Genomic DNA, 21,510 nt, shown 5'->3' on the forward strand with positions numbered 1-21,510 from the left:
CTGCAGCAATGCACACATCTTCCCTTCTGCGTGTGCACAATAGCCATTACTGAGGCAAACAAGCTAAAAATACCATATAAAGGCACTAATCAGTAGTATTACGAGTGTCTGCAGATGCAAACCCAAAAAATGAACCATGCAAAAATAACTTGACACCGCTTATCACAAGGATTTCCTTGCGAAGGAGGTATCCTGTACTATATTCTGCAGGCCACCCTCTTCAGTCTTTTGTTTGGTAGCCAGTTTTGGCACCTTAACCCAGTTGAAACTGTTTTCCACCTTCTGAGAGGGCAGAATGCCACTAAAGCAGATGAGGATGATCACAGACGTGCCAGAGAACCAGTATGTGCATCAAATTGGTATACGAGTGGTCAGATTCTTGTCCAAGAATGCTGCTAGAGCAGTCATGAATCTCTGCCCAGATTAAAGAGATATACTGTCATCAGTCCAGCCAAGTACTGACCTGATTTTGGAAAGCTTTACCTCATTTCTTATGGCTTGGGTGGAGTGTTTTGTGCTTTAGTGTATAAGGGAAAGTGTTTCATGAGGAAAGGAGACCAAAGAATGCTAGTAAAGTCTGTGCGGTCTAAGCAGTTCTAGAAAGGAAGCACCTGTAGATCTTATCAAAAATGGTTTCCCCACCAAACTGAGTTTCCTGCAAAAGAGGTGCAGGTGCAGACACCAGATTATGACCTTCCACAAATATTGTGCTGATTCAGGCCCAAGAGAGACCATTTTAACTGTCCCAGGTTATTGTTTAATTGTGTACTACGCACATATCAAAATCAGATTATGGCCAAAGGGAAAACATCCCCTGCCCAAGTATCATCATTTTTTAAAACTTATTTATTTAGAAAACAGTTCTCCAGGGACAGTACATGTGCCAGGCCTCCTCAGAAATCCTTACCGTTCTGAAAGTATATTCTACACAAACAACAAGTGTGCCATCAACCTACATTTTCAAACTTGAGTGCCGATATTCAGAGACCTAAATCCATCCATTGGCACCAAAGAAATATAGCTTGCTTTTCAGCATCCATGCCTGGCCGCTCTGGGGTCTAGTCTCTTTTCTCCACAGCCCCTCGACTCTCATCTTCCTAGTTATATTGGACTGAGGTAGGATTACTTAGCTAGCAGGGGAAGACAGAACTCTATCACTTTAAATAAATGTCATCACGAGTGACACAGACGGAGCACCTTTCATCCAAGGATCTCAAAGGACTTTATTAACAATATTAAACCTCTTGACACCGTTATGAAGATGATGTTACCTCCATTTTAGAGATGGATAAATTGAAGCACAGAAGGGTTGTGGCTTGCCTGAGCTCATCCTGCAAATTCAGGGCAAGAACCAGAAATAGAACCCAGCAGGCTACACGGATAGAACCACCCAATGGTGTAACTATTTGGGGTGGGAAATCAGAATGGGTTTGTGAGGTTTGAGGCGGGAAGTTGATGTCATCATTACCTTTTATTCCTCTGACCTGTCATTATGCAGCAGAGGTGAAGTCACAAAACAAGTAAAATCTTGCGTTTACCTAAGAAGTCTGTTCAGATCCGATGGGTCCATCAAGGATGAGGTTTAAAGGAGACATGCTTTAGTGACATATGCCGCACAGAATCTGATTAACTGATGGACGGATAAAAATGTTATGTTTGGTACCAAAGTGAAAATACTAACTGTATTACTCCATGGTCTGGAAGCAGCTGCATTAAATGCAAGAGACATCAGAAGGCTGGAAGCAGTAGGGATGAGTGTCCTTCCGAAGATGGCATGTGTAAAGTGGAATGAAAGTACAAGAATCAGGAAATCCCAGGATTTCAAACTTTTGAGCTTTTGACCAAAGGATAATGATGACAAGGAGCCTCATTAACATTAGTGGGCTTGGGATCAGGCAATTTGGAAAGAGACATTTAAGCCCTATCCACTGGAGGAAAAGATCACTGTAACAGGAGGCCTCACCCTTAAGGACCGGAGGGCTGGGGCCAGCCAATCCTGGTTACAGACTGAGCCACACCTGGAAGAGACCAGGGTGGTTGCCCTGTTAAGAGCAGCAGGAGGCTGCAGTGAAGGAGGGGATGCTCAGAGATTAGAGACTTCTAGGAATGAGCAGGCTTTAGCAGAGACTAGTGGGAGTTAGGACAAAGACTTCACCTGGGTAGGGCACGCCAAAGCAGGAAAGATACCAGGCAGGAAGAAGAGACGCCTTTGTTTTGTGTAGACATTTGGATGGACTGGAAAACTTTATTTTGAATGTTTGTTGATTTAATAATGCAGAGCCCAATGAAGGATGGGAGTGGACAAAAGTGGTTGGGGGTTTTTTTAGTTTAGTGAACAGTCCAAGAGGGGAAACTGAGGAAGGCTGCCTGTAGCATGACGGTAGGCCACAAGGGGGCACATCAGAGGCATCTGGCCTGATTACAATCACTAACAGAAGTTAGCCAGGAACGACTATATGAGTGTTCTTACCAGTGCAAATAGCAACCAGTATAAAGTGGTAGAAAATAAGCTACCTGCCAACAAAGAAATTGATATGCCAGTGTGCATCAGTTGGATCCTGTGATCTATATACAGCTTTTGTTTCTGTGCACCAGTCTCCGAGGCATTCATTTAGCCATGATATTTCAGTTTTTAAAGGACCAAACCCCTTTTGCAGAGTTATTTTAAGCATCATTTGTTTGAGGCTGGGAGGGTGTAATATTCAAGACGAGATGCAATACAGAATATGCCATTTACTTTCACAATATACCAAACCCACAGTAAGCATGTTCAAAATCACAGAGCAATATTCTATTGCAAATGCTTATTCAGTCCTTAGACAAGACTTCCCGTGAAATCACTTCCAGTAAAGGTCTGCAGGATTTGGCTAACTGTTTTTAGTTGGAATTCTCTTTTGAAAAATGAAATGCAAGGGGAAATGTTAAAATGTACTGTAGAATTCATATTCATTTATTGTGCAAATAGTCATATGAAAATTTACAGTAAGATTTAGCTCTCAAAAGTTCCAGTTGCCAGCAGTTGTGCCTTATCAGCTGGGAGTTTATAACAGCATGTCTGATTGACAGAGTAGGAGAAGAAAGCAAAAGTAGAGACTTCTGCTTGGAAGCAGAGGCTTTAATGTAACAAGGTGACCCCAGTTAAAAAAAGGAGAATTAATAATATCTCACAGTCTTTTCTACTCTTTCCTCACTGTTACTTAAAACGCTCCGTTAAACGTTGACTTCACTAGTAATCCTTCTAATCATTCCCCAAGTTGTAGCCAAAATATTTAATTTAAAAAAATGTCTATCGGATTTAAATTGAACTCACTGACAATGGAGGCAATTGTAGAATCCCACAAACTCTTTGGAACTTTGATTTTTAATTAAAGGATGCAAGAGAATTTTTAATGTAGATAAATTTTAACTCTTTTGGGTAATGCATAATGTGAATAACGACGTGCAATTCTCTGGGTGTTGGGCATGGATCTAGATGGGTCACTATATTATATGTAGCTATATATTAACTATTACTCCAGTTGTCCACGAAGCTCAGTTCAGTACGTGATCACTATGATCCTGCTCCCATGCTGGTGCAATGAGAATCACTAGAGGCACTGCCCACTGCATCCCCTGATTCAGGGATTCTGCCATCGATGATAGGACTTCTCCAGATGGGTCCAGGGTATTATGGCACACACTTTGCTTCTCGTCTATATGGGATTGGTTGTAATGCCCAGAAAGCCAATGGAACAGGCTTCAACTGCAGCCAGTTTTATCTTAGCATGGAATGGAGGAATGGTGGGAGCTTGCCCCATTACTGAGATTTACATCTGGGTATAAAGTCTTCTTTTAAAGAAGCCTTCTTCTTAATGCCTTCTTTTCTGGCCTAGGGGTATGTCTACACTGCAGTCAGGAGGTGTGATTACAGCACACATAGACATACCTGAGCTTGCTTTAATCTAACTAGCTCAACGCTAGCTTGAATAATAATAGTAGTGAAGCCACAGCAGCAAGGACAGCAGGCACTTCAGTATGCACTCCGGGTGGGCGGGGCTAGTCCGTGCCGCTGCCATGGCTTCACTGCTATTGTATCACACCTCCCAAGTCCCATCTGCAGTGTAGACAGACCCTCAGCCTGTAAGGCTGTAGTAGGCCAATAGGGCAACCTGGGAGTTATAAGACCTATACAGACCAGCGTGGCAAAGCTGTGAACTACAACCATAACTTATATAGATCTGTCAAGGTAAAGAATGCTGACCCCATATACATACATTAGGTATGTTTCACAGGCAGAAATACTATAGCGACAGCTATTTATTTAACTTTTCCTACTTTGTTAAGTGAATCACTTCAGGATATTTACTTTGCACTTATAGAAATCAGACATCTCGTCAGAATGTTTTTGTTTCCTTCATTTGATTCTGCGAGAATCTGCTGGGTTAGTGAACAAAAAACATCCTGTAAGAAACTGTCCCAGCAATACTTAACGGCCAGCACAGTGTGCCAAGGAAGGGGCAAATACTGTCATTTTTGATAGACCACATCTAGCCTTTTCCTTTTTTCACATTGCTCTAATTGTCTTTTTCCATTAAAGTCAAACATGGATTGAACCCCCGCATGCCAGGAATCACAAAAATGTGTTTAGATTGATATGCATCGTGACTGCTGAGTAAACAGCACAATCAGACCTTACACCTGGCATTGGCCATCTATAGAAATTGCAAAATGTATATAGCTGGGGGACTAATTCTCACTCACATCAGTTAAAGACACTAGTCAGCAGCTCACAGAACTGGTTCCTATGTGAGAATGCAGATTGGCCCAGAATATTTCATAGAATCATTCCCCATGTTATTGTCTTGTAGTGAGTGAAGCTGAGCAGTTCTACATTTGGATACATATTGTTTGACTGTTGATTCATTGATCCTTTCTGTCTCTTTGTTATGGCATTAACCAGTATTGCGGGGGGGGGGGGATAAATGTAGATATATAATCTATACATCAAACTATCAGTATATAATTGCTATTTATAGATATCAATATGTTCTGTGGCTAACTACAAATAATAAACACACTAACAGTAAATACTGTAGTGACAATTTTCATGAAACCTTGTTTAGCACACTTTTGTGATACACATTCCATTTTCCTTTCCATGTTTTCCTCTCGATGTTTTCTGGAGAAACAGTCTTTTTCTCAGCCAAGATCTGCAGATTTTCTTTCCCTCACTGTACTCTAAATTTTCAAAGTGACTGGTGCTTTTGGGAGCCCAGCTTGAAGCAACTTAAAGGGTCCTGATTTGCAGACGCTGGGTATTTAGCATTTTATGGAACTCCGGCTCCTTTAAGGTTTCTCAGGTTGAGCCCTAAAAGAGTGAGGTGCCCATTCTGTTTCAGTGTAAAAATTGTCAACTACTAGCATGGCTGGCCCAATAAGACAGTTCTTCTAAATCTAGTTTAGTCCATTTTCCACCTCCTGGTCTTGATCCAATTCCAGTTGAAAGTCTTTTTCATTGACATCAGCTCAAGCTCCAATTGCCCATCTTCTTTCTTTGGAGCTAGGGATACCAGAGCCTCTTCAGCAACATCTGTGACATATGCATGCAGAAAGAGATCCAACAGCTATATTTGCATACTTGAGGAATGGGCAAGATTCCCCAAAATTCACTGGTGGTGGCTGCTACTGCTGCTTCAGCTACAACTACAACTGGCAGGCAAGCAACCATCTGGCCTTCAAAGCAAATACTGAATGATCCTTTTGGCTATCTAGTATAGCTAAAGTCATGTTTCAACGAAAACTTATCTAGAAGCTGATTCCGTGGAGAGAAAAGAGAGGCAGCAGAACCATCTGTGTTTTGTTTTATTTCTTTTAAAAAAAAACTTTTTTGAGAGAGAGTGGGAAAAGAGGCTCTTTACTTTATTACCTGATCAGTCATTTGAGTTTTAATCGTTTTTCACAAATCCGATTGATATGAATATTGCTCCTAGTGTTGCTGCCTTGCAGTTATACACAAACTTTACTTGAGGGGCTTTAAATGCTTTATGAACAGTACACATGTGACGTAGGAATTATTACACCCATTTTACAGAAGGATAGACAGAAGCACACAGATTTAGTGACTTTCCTACTGCCTCATGACACTGGCCAATTTTTGGAATAGAACCCAGAATCTTGCAGGGAGGAAGGCCTCTCCTTTAGCAACTAACCCAACATGGCTTCCCCTATGACCATTTCTAGTAGCTGCCATCTCACTGTCCATGTGATACCATTCTAAGAACATGTAAATGATGGATAACATAAGAGGTTTATATTGTTACTATCCACTGCACATTTTAGTTCACACGGTAATTTCCCCTCATGCCTCATGGCTATTTTTCCTTATAGTCTTTTACAAGGAACTTTATTAAAAGCTTTTAGCAATAGAATTTTCACAGTTATTTTCCTTCACTGCCATCTATGCTTATTTGTCTAACCTCCTCTCTGTATGTTATCCTCAGGTAACCCACTAAGCATTGCCTGCAAAGCATTCTTTGGATTCAGTGGAGAATCGGGCCCCATGATCTACTGGATGAGAGGGGAAAAATTCATTGAAGAACTAGAAGGTCACATTAGAGAAGGGGAAATCAGGTACTGTTTGGAGTATTTATTTTACTGCTAAGAAAATGGTATGGCCCAACAGAGAATGTTTTTAACAGCTTTTTAATTTGAACTGACAATGATTTTCTTGTCTAAAAAGAGATGGATGGCTGCGAACCAGTGCAACATTAGCTCATTGCTTCTGAATATACTCTAAAGACAGTGTGGCTATCCATGTGTTCTGAGGATATGTCACCAATTTCCCTAGGCTACCGCTGACATGCTTCTGAATGTCCTGGGGGTTGTTTTTGGCCTTTAACTATAATGATATTGTCCACTACATTTGCCCCAAGTGGCTGCTCTTGGGAAATTAATGTTATTTTCAGTATCGATATTAATCCTAAAGATGGATGGCCACCTGCCAGAGATTTCCACACTGTTTCTCTTCTATTTGCCCAACCAGCATAGAGAATGTACAGTGCACATAACTTAACCAGTGCCTTCTCTAAGCGTTTATGTGTTCCTTTCTGCAGAGAAACAAGTAATCGTGAGGTTTTTGTTTACCCATCTTGTGCCTTTTTTGTTTCATCAGACATTCAGATTGCTGACCACTGCTTGTTGTAAAAGTTTTAAAGAAAAGAATCCTTCATAATATGTGTCTCCGTTAATTTGTATGAGTCCAAATGAATCTCGTAGTTCATGAAGTTTGTACATAATTATATTCCCTTGTCATCCCTCGTTAATGTTTCCCTGACTAAAAACTTCTTGAGTAGGACCCACATCTTCATCTATGTTTGCCCAACTCATGGTGGTGTTCCCAATTCTCCTTGACAAATGATGAATATAAGTATTAAAAGAACCCAGGTTCACATCTTCCATCTCTCACCTGTTTAAGACCCATCTTTAACAGCAAATTATCAAAGAAATCCAAAAGAACGGACCCAAAATTGCCCTTTAGTCACATGTAAGATTCCTCACAAAAGGTAAGAAGGGTTTTTGTTGCACAGTTGCCGTGCTGTTTAATGACCACCAATATAAAATTCCAACAAACTGCTGCCTGCATTAATGAACATTTTAAAAACTCTTCATATGGAAGTTCCTTTATAACAACAGAATGATTTTGTCACTCCCCCGGAACATCTCTTGATTCCAAATTAAGTCCCCTGTTCTGCCCCAAATTACATGCATGCCTCCTCCACTGACTTCTTTGAGAACTGGATGGGCATAGAATTTAACCCGGAAGTTGCAATATCTTTCAGTAGAAGTACATTGGGCTAGGTTCCCAGCTGCAGCAGATCTCTGCTCAGTGCCACAGGGGAAGGTGGAGTCAAAGGTGGCTGCCACGCATCCGTCTACACTTGCCAGAGATTGCTGGAGCCCAGCATGATCTGACCATGCGCCCTCCTGCAGCCCAGCATGCACTCCACTCCGGAGGGCATTAAACTAGCAGTAAGCCCTTATCACAGATTACAATTGGTTTCTTTATCTGTTGGCTTCTCAACTTCTATGATTGAATCACAGGTTAAGTTGCATTTGTGTTCCGTTGCCCCATCTAATTGTTCCTCTTAACTAATTTCACATTTCCCCCCAATTAAAATCCCGGATCGGCGGGTAGAAATCGATCTCTCGGGGATTGATTTATTGCGTCTCATCTAGACGGATAAATCGATCCCCGAATCAACGTGCTAACTCCCACCTCATCAGGAGGAGTAAGCGCCGTTGACAGGGGAGCCGCAACGGTCAATTTGCCCCCGTCCTCACAGCGGGGTAAGTCGAATAGGATACGCCGAATTCACCTACACTATTCGCGTAGCTGAATTTGCGTATCTTAAATCGACACCTCCCCCTTAGTGTAGACCTAGTATAAACTCAGAGCAATTCAAGAATGTCTTCTCTTCAGTACATCTAACAGCACCATATATCCCCTCTTGCTTTTATAGACCATGGTCAATGTTAAAACCTCAGCACTTGCCAACAGCTCCCATGCTGTTATTTTAGGTGCCAGAGTTCATGCTTTTCTTTGATTTGGAAATAACCACAGCAACCACATATATGGTAACTGTTTGCAAAAGTTGACTTTCTCATGGTGACCAGTGTTGTCTACATCTCAGATTGACCATGCCCTCTTAATTCAACACTAAACACTGCTGTCATGTTAGCAGCACTGCAAGCCTGCCCATATCTTCCATCCAGTCATTGTTATTGATCTTTTCCAAGATATAAGATATGCAACTGCTGCTTAGAAATTGATTAGCGATGGTAGGCCCTGTCTATTTGACACTTGTCCTACCATTCTGCTATTAATGCATCAGCAGGTGTGTCCCTTTAAATGCTGAGATAAACTTGTAGTAACTGGGCATTGATACAATCAGACCAATGAGTCTCCAGGCATTTTTGCGTTGCTAAGAGTCTAAAGCTGTATCTCTACTGTGTGTCTTTGTATCTAGAGAAGGTTAGAAGCCCATCCCTTTGCTTTTCAAACTGAATCTGAATCTTTCCTGGCTACTTCAGATATTTTCCTTTACACAAGATTTAAGCTACTCCCTTCTGTTCTGAAGAGAATGTAATATAGCTGGTGAGGTCTTTTGTACACAGTCATGTGACACTCTAGAGAATCTATGATATCCATTTCCTCCTATAATATTGATAATTGACGGTGAATTAATCTGTGCTTTTTTAGGAGATCACTACAATGTGTACTCAGATATATTCCTTTTGAAGTCATATCCATGGGACTATTTGCAAGGGTAACGACTATTCAGCATGGTTAAGGGCTGTAGAACTGGGTCTGGAGTGATTTATCAAGGGGTTGTGAGATGGCATGACAAAGAAGGTGAGGTCTGATCACCGTGAGGTAGTGATTAGCATTGCAGGGGCAAATCAAAGGCGGGATCTTCTTTTTTGAAGTGAGAAGGGCCCGCTCCTACCTCCCACCCCCTTGAATTAAATTCACCAAAGGATAGAAAACTGTAGGGAAGGGGGTGGGGGATGAGACCTTGCCCATGTTCTTCTTGCCCAGGGGTGGGATTTCCACACAGTAATAAAAATGTCATGTAAATTGAACCAGTGCTATTAAACAAGGAATAACAGTCTTTCAGCCTGCCTGCAGAGTTGTGAATTGCATCTGATTATCAAAGGAGTTCTCAGTGAATTTCAGTTCTATTCCTTTGCCACAGCTGAGAAATATTGTCCACTATAAATCTTACTTTACAAATTACCCTATCAATTGCTAATATTTTTGTCCTCCCACGACACCATAAAACAGTTTACAAATCCCTTATAATGCTTGTCTTGGAAAATATATTTGTCTTTTTTTTTTTCTCCCCACAAGAAGCGTCTCGGTTTTTAAAATGGAAATAATTTAATTCCTATTCAATGCATGAAAAGATGTGAATGGGGACATTTTAAATTGAAAGCCTCATTTTCCCTCACTGATTTATCTCGCTCTCTGCACTCTCGCCCACACAAGTCAATTAGCAGGTGCAAAATGCTCCAAGAATACGTGAAAGCTTCTATTCCACTACGAGAAGTAAGAAAGCAAAATTACTACTGCTATTTAGCTAGCATGTTAGGGTGTGTCCGCACTGCAGTCACAGGGTGTGAATGCAGCTCGCGTAGACATGCCTGAGCTAGCATTAATCTAGCTAGCTCAAGACCCGGAGCAGTGAACCACGGCAGCGCACACTTCAGCGTAGGCTAGCCACTCAAGTCATTGGTTCCAGCCCAGGCAGGTTTGTATAGCATACACTGAATCCCATGCTGCCTCAGTTTCACTGCTCCAAGACCCATTGCAGTAGACAAACCCTTGAGTGCTTTATAGACAAGTAAGAAGATGATGACCCTCCTCTGAAGAGCTTCCAATCTTAAAAGACAATATACAGGCAAAGAACGGGGAATGATTAAGTGATTAAGCAATGGAGCCCACCATACAGCTTGTTAGTTCAGTGGGTTCTGTTTGGAGGTGTCTACATATGTGTCCTTTCATCTACAATCTCTCTTTCTTGAGGGAAGAACGAGGGTTTTTGTGCCTGTTAGAAGTAGTGGCCCAGATCCTCGGCTATATACGAGAAGTGTACATCACAGGGCGGGAGTTCGCCTACAGATGCGGCTGTAGATCACATGTTGATTAATGAAGGCCCCGATCCTGCAAATAGAGTCACCTGTATGTACACTTATGTGTCTAAGAGAGGGACTGTAATGATCTGTACCTAAGTCATTGTATCTCAAGTTGCTGCATGGGAATTTGGATCCCTGGGTGAGTCAATGGCAAAAATCCCACTGACTTCAATGGGACCGGGGTTTCTCCCTGGGTATGTGGATCCCTTTGCAGGTTCAGGGCCTGAGTTTGTTAAAATTCTTCTGTACTTCCCAGAAAACATGGCTCTGTCTATTCACAGGATCAGTTACGAAATGCAGCCATTTAGAGATTGCACATCTTGTAATATTCTGTGTTTGTATGTGACATATTTAAAGGAATTTCTCATGAGCTCTGTTCTGTGGGTAAAAAGCAAATGAAAGGTCTAACCCCATTCGGAGCTTCCTGCAGTTTGTTGCCTTTACCCCAGCCCACCCCAATATTTAAGTGTCTCTTCTCATTTCCATGATTAGATCCCCTTCTACTGAGTTTATTTCTCTGCCATTTTAATTAGCAACAGGAAAAGTGACAATGATTCTCAGTCCACGTGCAAATCCTTTTTTTTTTTTAAGAGAGCTCTTTTTAGATGATTCTGCATTATTTAAGTGTAGGGTGAATGGCTGGGACTTTAATTTTAAATGGCTTTGGAATAATAGTTTATTTTATCATAATTTTGAACTATCTTTATAATTGTCACCGTGTGTAAGATTTGCTCATTATAATAAATCTAAGCCTGGGAAACCCTGAAAACTCATGAAGTGCTTCTGATTAATGCCCCCGGATATCTTCGTTAGCTGTTTTATTCCTTCCCTGCAGCGTGATTTGTGGACCAAAATGGGGAGCATATTGTTTACCAACAGAGAAGAAAGACAGGCCAGGGGTAACTATCTCAGCAGATACAAAGAATATTAATAAAGAAAATGGACTAAATTGATTGGACGTGTAATGATTCAGCCAGATGGAACGCAAGCAAGAATTTAAGTCTGCAAGCTGAGCATCTTCTCTCTGGAGGTTCCCATTCTGTCCAGAAATGATGCCAATTCAGCTTTTCTTGCAGTACTTCAGCCCTTGCAGCTTGTGCCAGAACCAGGAAATGCAGAAGTACACAAGAATTGAAGATAGTTGTGCATAAAGAAGCAATTCAAACTTTTCCAAAATTCAAAGATATGCTGGGGGGAGGGGGCAGTCCTGATCCTCAACGTACTTGTGCAGATACAGTGTAACTAGAGAAAATGGGGTTCCCTTCAGTATGGTTTCTGAGAGATTGTCTCAGATCGCATGAGGTTTCTTGGTTTTAGAGGCAGCATTGAAAGGGATTACCATACTGTAACTAGGTGGTTTAGAGAGGCATTTGAGTCACAAGCTCCATGCACACCCAAACTGGTGTGGCCAGAACCAAGGGGCAAATCCAAATTCTGGACCTGATCCTTGTAAAAGTCAGGATCTGAATCCTGGATCTAACCACCCACAAACTCCAGACCACTATGTGACAGCTGAAACTCTTACTTTGGATCCGATTTAAAAAAGTTGTCCACTCTCATTTGGGCATCAAAATTTGTTGCCAGATTTCCCAAAGCGCTCGGCATGCTGAGTGCATGTTTGGTGCTGAGTTCTTTTGAAAATCTGGCCATGTCGCAATGGGAGCTGCCAGATCTCTTTACCTTGAGACAATCTGGCCCCAGGGTGGGTGCCAAGCACTTGAAAATCTGGTCCTGAGCTCTTCTGAAAATCTAGTACTGAGCACAATGGGGTCCCCATCCCGACCTATTCCTGGTTGAAAATTGTCTATCTAAATTGTTTTTCAGTGGGGAAAAACAATGTTGTTGTTTTTGAATTAAGTGAGATACTTTCCGTGGAAAAAAAAAATTCTTTTCATTGAAAACCTCAAAATCCAAACATTTTTGTTTCAGCCAAAAGTTTTCAGATCTTGTTTTTATGTTGAAAAGTCAAAGTTTTCCTTGGCAGGGGTGGGGGGACTTTTCCAGCTAGCTCTGCAATACAAATGATAAACAAGACTGTCGCTGTTCTTTTGGGCTTCCGTGGGGAAGGGATTTTGTTCTTTGGGAAACTTTAATTTATTTTAAGAGTTGTGATGGCAGCACCTGTAGACATACCTGAGCTAGCAATGATCTAGCTAGCTCAGGTGGCAAAGCAGTGAAGCCACTGCAGCATGGGCAAGCCATCCAAGTAAGTCACCAGGCAGGTTTCTACAGCCCATGTTTCCTTGGCTTCGCGGTTCCAGTACCCGATCTAACTAGATTAAAGATGTGCCCGTAAGCACTTTGCATTCTTATTGCACTGCATTATACATGGTGCATGTAAAACTATACTATAGTCCAGGGGTAGGCAACCTATGGCATGCGTGCTGAAGGCGGCACACGAGCTGATTTTGAGTGGCACTCACACTGCCCGGGTCCTGGCCACCGGTCCAGGGGGCTCTGCATTTTAATTTAATTTTAAATGAAGCTTCTTAAACATTTTAAAAACATACAACATACAACAATAGTTTAGTTATATATTATAGACTTATAGCAAGAGATCTTCTAAAAACGTTAAAATGTATGACTGGCACACGAAACCTTAAATTAAAGTGAATAAATGAAGACTCGGCACACCACTTCTGAAAGGTTGCCGACCCCTGCTATAGTCATTACAATACTACATTATTTGTGAGTGCTGTGCAGAGTTCCTGATACATTTTTCTCACACATTATGCAATAATACACTAAGAGGGCTGAAGTGACTCCGTTGGCTACAGAGCTGATTATGTAGATGCTGCATTTCCTGTTGCGAACTTGTTAGATGTCTTTTACAAGCAGCTGATCAGCAACAGTGCCATCATCAAAACCCATCTGGGTTTGTTTGTATTGGTCGGGTTTGATTTTTACATGCTGCTGCAGGATTGCAGGAACCCAAGCCCTTCCCCTTTGTGCCTTAGAACATGTGAAAGACTGAGCCGCAAATCCTTGATCCTCCACGTGGTGTGCTCATAAAAGGGGCAGAGCAGAATCCTACCGATCTCTGGCTTTCCGCAGAGCTGCAAACCTGCTTCCGTAGGTTTTCCACCAGAGCACAGTATGCAACCCTGCTTCTGCAGCACAGCCTCGTCTTACTCTTCCCTGTGGCCTCATAGCTGTCTTTCCCTATGCATGATCCTCCCATTTCTCCTCCACCTATTGGGGGCCCTTTCCGGTCTCCTCCATGCTGGGTAAGTGGAAGGCAACCGGTGGCCTTTTGTACACTGTGTGGCATATAGTGATCTTTTCATGTGCATCCTGTCCCCATCAGACTAAGAGGAGACGTCATTCTTCCTTTCAGACTCCTCAAAGAACATCTTGGAGAGAAAGAAGTGGAATTAACATTAACCTTTGATGCTGTTGGGGAGGCAGACCTGGCTAACTACACCTGCCACGTGGAAAACCGAAATGGACGTAAGCATGCCAGTGTCCTTCTGCGTAAAAAAGGTATTTAACTCTCCCATGCCTTAGAGAATGGGGTGAGATCCTGGCTCCATTGTAGTCAATGGCAAAACTCTCCTTGACTTCAAAGGGCCAGGATTTCTTCCTGTGTGCTTATTGCAGCTAAAATACGTGCGCATTGTGGCATACGTGTACCATTAAGTGTAACACTGTTTTAGAGAACTACTGAGCTCATATTTGGACTCAGTAATTGAGTAATATGGCCCCAGCTCCAATGAAGTCAAAGAAAGAATTTCAATTTAAACCAGCTGCAAATTTGAAAACACACACTATTTAATATTGAAGTTCATTCTTTTCGTATTTCTCCTTTATCATATTTTCACTGATTAAACTGAGCGTTTTAAACAATATAGGTGCATGTTGATTTATTACAGTAACAAGAAGGAAAACACTGCTACAGAGTAGACTGTTCATAGAATCATAGACTATCAGGGTTGGAAGGGACCTCAGGAGGTCATCTAGTCCAACCCCTTGCTCAAAGCAGGACCAACCCCAACTAAATCATCCCAGCCAGGGCTTTGTCAAGCCAGGCCTTAAAAACCTCTAAGGATGGAGATTCCACCACCTCCATAAGTAACCCATTTCAGTGCTTCACCACCCTCCTAGTGAAATAGTGTTTCCTAATATCCAACCTAGACCTCCCCCACTGCAACTTGAGACCATTGCTTCTTGTTCTGTCATCCATTACATCCAATCGATTGTTAATCCATTACCATTGTGTTTAACTTTACCATGATATTTGCAGGATTCCCTGTGCTGAGAATGGCAAATATTGCAAGTGCCATGATATTTTTAATACCGTTGGTTGTAGAAGAAACATCCAAATTATCTTTTAAGAAACTCTGTGGTTTAGAACAAGCCATTATCTTATACAGAATGTAAACAGTATCTCATTAGAATCCTTCCCATGTTGTTAATTTCAACATCCTCTCTCATTTGTAATTAGAGTGACATTTAGAGGGAAAGACTCCGTCGGCCTTTCCCCACTGCCTCCCCTCTGCCAGAACCTTTCACTGGCACGTAGAGCTACACACAGCAGTGTGGACACAGCTTGCGTTTCACTGCCATGTATAGCTACACATACCCAACATGTGTGGTGTAGACGTAGCCTTATGGAGATCCCCATTCAGTCTAAAATGAAGCATTCCAACAGGTACCAAAGCTGTGAAATTGTATCTATTGGAAAAGCAAAACTGAGAAGGCACCGGAAGCTCACAAAAGGGTAACAAATTGGGTGCATTGCTACTATTACTCTTGGTTGTAAATGCATTTACCAGAAAAGTAAAGTTATTTTTATATGTGAACCTGGAAGTGTCCATATAAAGATTTCTAAAGCAGTGTTTTGTTTCCTTTACTGAACATTTAGGATACACAAGGAATAGTAAGAAAATTTGAGGCATTTCAGAATGCTAGTGACGCTACATAAGAAATATTGCTGAGTACAGAATTTGGAAGTTGGAAAGGACCACTTTTCAGTCATTCTATCATCTCCCCTTGCACTGTGACTGGATACATTTCATATTCTCCCTAGAGTACCACCAGTAGTTGAATTTCAAGTCTTGCCTTGAATATCCCCATTGGTGGCAATTCCAGAGTGATTTTTGGCTGCTTGTCCCATTGTCTAATTGTCTGCATATTTATAAAGTTCTAATATTTAACCTAAATTTCCTTGTCGTGCCCTAAACTAATCACTTCTTATCCTATCCTAATTGCCCTTTGTCTCCATGTATGGACTTGTAAAGTACCCATAGACCTGTGAATATTAATCATGATGCTCCAACTATAATATTAAGGATCAAAAAGAAAGTCAAACTTTAATTGCTGTATGGAGTTTCTGGATTTAGGCACTGATCCCTTAAAGAGCATGCTTAACAAGGAAACTAAAGCCAAGGAAATTGTTCACGTGCTTAGATTAAACGTGTGCTTAAGTCCTTTGCTGGATCGGTGTTTTAATTGTCTTGCAAACAGGAAGGTTCGTTTCAAAGGGTAAAAAACACAGCTGTCCCTAGGCATCAAGAAACATTGGTATTATATCCACACAGTAATGGTGTTTTGTCTAGTTATTTAGGATTCAGTGTCATCCAGAGAGGGGCAATTTTGCCTACAAATTAAACAACTACAGCTTTACATGGAAACCAGTCTGATTGTCCCACTTATGAAAACAGAGACACTGGTGTGTTCCTGAGCCATGAATACCACAGTCTATTCTCTGTCACACATTTCTTCACGGGTGTCTTTCAAAGACACTTTATTATTTGCTTTGATATATTTTAAAATGTATTTTCCACACAGTCTTTGCCCCCACGCTGCCTGAGTATGCCTGTTACTTGGGAGTCCATAGGTTATGCAGTCCTCATTCACCTACCAGCAGCTTCCCTCAGTAAATAACAAGGAAATAGCTTAGAATTCCCTTTAGATGACTTTGAAAACAGTCCATGGCTTTTCTGACAAAAAAATATCTAAGTGCACTACAAAATGTACTTCTTATAACAGAAATAACTTGTCAGGAGCTGCTGAGTCGAATCAATCAGTGGCCCGAGTTGAAAGACGCAGTAGGCTTTTCAATGAAAGGATACACTGCAACAATATCAGCTCAACACTTATTTTCAAGAACGTCCACTTCACATTAGACATAAAGGAAACAAATTTTGTATTTGATGTCATCATTAGCCATGAAGGAACCTTCTGAGCTACACTGAGCTATTGGTTATTGGGTATTTCTAGTTCTCTTGGCATTTGAACCAGCTCAGTGCTCCAAATCATATACCATGGATTAATCTTTTTCATTATTTTAAATAAGAAATATTCGTTGCACCTTTTCCCTTTACTGATTTTCCCTCGTATAATAGCATAAGGGCCAGATTCTTAGATGCTTCGTACTCTACAATGCCTTGCTCCACAAGTTATCCCATTGACTTTAATGGCACTACTCAAGGAGAAAGGAACTACTCGTTGTGACTTGGGGCCTGAATGAAATATATCTGAATGTATTTTTTGGTTTTGATAGAAGTAATGGGCTAGACTGCAAACTACACCAAGATTGGAGACAGTGCAGCTCAGGGGAAAAGGTCTCGAAAGCCTGGTCTACACTACAGGAGGGGATCAATCTAAGTTAAGCAACTTCAGCTACGTGAATAACGTAGCTGAAGTCGATGTACTTAGATCTACTTACCACGGTGTCTTCACTGTGGTAAGTTGACAGCTGATGTTTCCCCGTCGACTCCACCTACACTTCTTGCTCTGGTGGAGTACGGAGTCGACAGGAGAGCGCTCGGCGGTCAATTTATCGCATCTAGACTAGACGCGATAAATCGACCCCCGCTGGATCAATCGTTGCCCGTTGATCCAGCGCATAATGTAGACATGCCCTAATAAGTCTGGGCCAGTCAAGCACTGAAACAGCCAGCCAAAGGGACTGCTGGGCCACCCCACATCCTACCTCTTACATATCAGTTAAGTGGAGCGGGAGAATGGGTGGCATAGAACCAGCTACACAGGCAGGGCTGAGTATGTTTACATTTAGTCTATTCTCAACCCCATATTAGTGGAAGATAGTGACAAACTGGGGCGAGTTCAGAGGAGAGGAAGAAAAATGATAAGGGAGTGAGATGGGCTAAGTTATGAGGAAAGATTAAAACATGTATAGCTTGGATATTTAGAGTGGTCTATGGGAGGTACAAGTCGGGCTAATGGAATGTAATTAAGAAAGACAAAATTTTGGATGAGTGTAGAGCTATCAGACTATGGAGTAGTCTCCCAAGGGTAGTTGTGCTACTTCCATCATGCAGGACTTTTAAAACGAGCACTGAGAAATGCAGAGTGACTTTTTCCTTCTCGTACTTCTGTGGGACTATGCTTTCTTGCTGGAGAGATCTTGCAGATTGGAAATTGAAACTGAAATTGAAAATAAGTGGAGGGCATCTGATGGTTAATTACTGAAACATGAAGCATTGTTAAATGAAACTAAGCCCAAAATGTGCCCACCTGATGTTCTCTTTTCAACCTGAAGATGACATCAGTGGCATAATGGTACATTTTCTTAGCATCTAAGATTTTGTAAACTTTATGCTTCTAAACTTTATGTCTTGTATCATCCTAGTTCTTTGCTTTATGTCTCTTCGAACTATGTTTGTCAAAGTGGTAAATATCTGCACTGACATCTTGTGTAAAGTAATCTGGGCTGTTGGTGATAGCTGTGTCAGCTTGTCTTCTTGTAAGTTTTATGGGTGGATGAACTGCAAAGCAAGGCTGAGTAGTTCTAGTGTCTATTCTATGTCTGAGAGGACACTTCAGTCTGATAATGGGCACCTCCAGTGCTACAGATTTAGTTATTGTAAGTCATTCCAACTTTTGTCATTGGTTTGTCAGTGACCGGCAGAACTCTGGGGACCTGGGTTCTATTACCAGCTCGGCCACTGGCCTGGGGTCGCTTCGCCAGTCTGTGCCTCAGTTTCCTCATCTGTAAATGGGGACAAAGACTCTTACCGCCTTTGTAAAGTGCTTTGAGATCCATTTATGAAATGTGCCCTATATAATTATCATCATATTAGCATTTTCCTGGTGCAACATCAGCTGTAATCGATAAATGTTTACGCCAGGCTCCACTTGTATGGCTCCAAACCCTGGCAGTTTCGCATTATACCATTTCCTGAAGGCCAGCATATTTGGGCTCTGTTAGACCAGAGTACTGAGATGATTAAAGAGACAAGGACTCTCCACAGAAAACAATCCTGCCCATGGCCTACAGACACACACAGGAACTGTTAGGATTGGCTGTAGAGATGATACAAACAGTTGTTATGGCTTACAGAGAGAAGGACTCAAATCTTTGTAGGTCTCTATAGATCCATCTTAGTTATCATAAATTAATGGGCCCTTATTGTCCACAGTGTTAAACCTGTGTGGGGGAAAGAGGGAGGGGATTATGTTTGACACCGAATATACAATAGAACATAATGGATCTTTCAGCTTTGTCCATTGAACAGCACAGAGGAAGGTAAAATTAAGAGCAAAAGTGAAGAGAATGATTAATTTATTTTCCAAAAAGGGAAAATCTTTATCTCAATAAATTCTCCAGTACTTTCCTGAGGTCACTCTTCCATGTAAACAATCACTGTCATTCTTACAAGGATGTTCTGTGGTTGTAAATGGCAGACGAGATTGTTCCTGTGGCCACAATGGGAGTGCCCGGCTGATATTGACCGATCAGTCCTGGTTGAAAACTTTCAATTTCTATTCCATGGGAAATTCTGATATCTCAAAATATTCTTTCATCTCGATTTGAAACAAAAAGTTGAAATTTCAGAATTTTCTGTGAAATGAAAATTTTTTTTTGGCAAACATCAAAAAGACCTTATTGAAGAGCTGCATTTCAATAAGGTTACACTGCTTGGTTTTGACTTTGTCTTATCTAATAGTATAGTATACTTGTTATAGTATATCGATGAAGAAACAATAAAGTCGAAACAAAGCACTTCGATAATTTTTTGTCAAAAATTTGGACAATGTCAATATGTTCCCGTGAAATTTTTTGATTTCATCAAATCACCATTTTCCAATGGAAAGCTGTTCCATCGGAAAGTTTGCAGCCAGCTCTAGTCCCTTTTAAGATATAGCACGTACTAAGCAAAAGTTTGAGAACTCCCATCTTATGCACATTGGTGCCTTTAGTATCCATCACACCAAAAAAAAAAAGGCACTTAGCTGTGTCATGTACATCCCTGGCTTCCCATTGGCCATTAACACTTGACATGAACATTATGTTGTGCACTCTAGAGGCTAGAACAGGGGTTCTCAAACTGGGGGTCGGGACCCCTTGGGGGTCACGAGGCTATTACATGGGGGGTTGCGAGCTGTCAGCCTCCACCCCAAACCCTGCTTTGCTTCCAGCATTTATAATGGTGTTAAATATATTAAAACATGTTTTTAATTTATAAGGGGGGGTCGCACTTGCTATGTGAAAGGGGTCACCAGTAAAACAGTTTGAGAACCACTGGGCTAGAACAATTCTCAAATGAGTTAGCCAAAGCCTTGGCCTACCAGATAAAATCAAGTCACCTGCTGACTTTATAAATATAAAAGTTTTGTTTGGTTTTCTTTGGGTAACTAGAGTCTCCTAAATAACAGTGAAGTACATCTAGTATAATTACTCTTACAGACCATGTACAGTATTGGGCGCATTGTGCCAAAACGGAATATACAATTATCCTCTGCAAGCTATTTAGAGACTGATTAATACTCTGTGTAAATTCACTGCATAATTCCCTTGTTGAAGAGTTATGACTGTAGCCTCAAATGAATTCTAGATGGCAATTGTAGACTGGCAGTAGAAGGAGTGAATAGGTAAAGTATAATAATAGTTAATGAACTGAAAATTAGGTAGACTTAATTTTATAATGGCAATAAAGAGAAGCTGCTCAGTTGTACATGGGATTGCACACTGAATTGGTGCAATTAAAGCTTGGAAGGATCATAACCGGTCTGTCTTTTTCTGCTTATTCTAGATTTGATCTACAAAATAGAGCTTGCCGGAGGATTGGGAGCTATCCTTCTCCTGCTTATTTTGCTTGTGACTATCTATAAATGCTACAACATAGAGTTAATGCTATTCTATAGACAGAATTTTGGAGGCGATGACTCTATGGATGGTAAGTAGTCTCTCAGGGAAACTGACTATAAGCCCAAAAAAGATATCCTGGGCCCAGTGCTGAGGGACCTTAATTTTAATTGAAGCCAAGAGGTGCCTGAAGTCAATTGAAATTGAAGGTATTTAGCACCTTGAAGGATAAGGCCCAAAAATCCTATTCCAAAATCCACTAAAATTAATTGGATTTCTATTGACTTCAATGAGCAGGCAATAAAGGAATTGTTCTGAAGCCTCTTTTCTAATCCTTTTCTTGAGGACAAAGTGTGAATGGATTCCTCAGAAGAATTCGGTTAGGTGAAAATCAGTTCTGACCCATCCTCAGATTTCTTAAATTCCATTCATGTTTCCCAGCATCACACCCAATAAGAATAGTCACCAGTAAGGTGCATATTACGGATATTTCCTGCTGGACAATTTCACTATATTTGCCGATTTAAAAAAATCAGCAAAATAACGCAGTAATTATTTCTGTTAACTAATACGTCAATGCTATTTCTCCTCCCTCCCCCCCGCCCCCCATCAAACACTAGTTGGGAGCAGGAAAATAATGCAGATATGTGGACTATTTCAGAGGACTGACTGGACTGGAAGTTTGGTGTAAAGCAGATAATTTTTAAACGCTTTCCCCCTTCATATCTATGGTAGGCGCTTACCTTGTCTGCAATGAGACTACTCGTGCTTAATACGCATGT

The 21,510-nt window shown here is 41.2% G+C and overlaps 1 protein-coding gene across 3 annotated transcripts in view; it reads left to right on the forward strand.

Moving 5' to 3' along the window:
* IL1RAPL2 (interleukin 1 receptor accessory protein like 2) overlaps nucleotides 1-21,510 on the forward strand; it is a 552,531-nt gene that overhangs the window by 513,712 nt on the left and 17,309 nt on the right. For all 3 annotated transcript variants that reach the window (XM_005298972.4, XM_005298973.4, XM_065556687.1), the window contains exons 7-9: nucleotides 6,480-6,609; nucleotides 14,012-14,157; nucleotides 20,676-20,819. In XM_005298972.4, the coding sequence (XP_005299029.1) occupies nucleotides 6,480-6,609; nucleotides 14,012-14,157; nucleotides 20,676-20,819 (420 nt within the window). The remainder of the gene's footprint in view (nucleotides 1-6,479; nucleotides 6,610-14,011; nucleotides 14,158-20,675; nucleotides 20,820-21,510) is intronic.

This window comes from Chrysemys picta, chromosome 9 (genome assembly GCF_011386835.1).
Source record: "Chrysemys picta bellii isolate R12L10 chromosome 9, ASM1138683v2, whole genome shotgun sequence".
In the NCBI taxonomy this organism is placed as follows: Eukaryota; Metazoa; Chordata; order Testudines; family Emydidae; genus Chrysemys; species Chrysemys picta.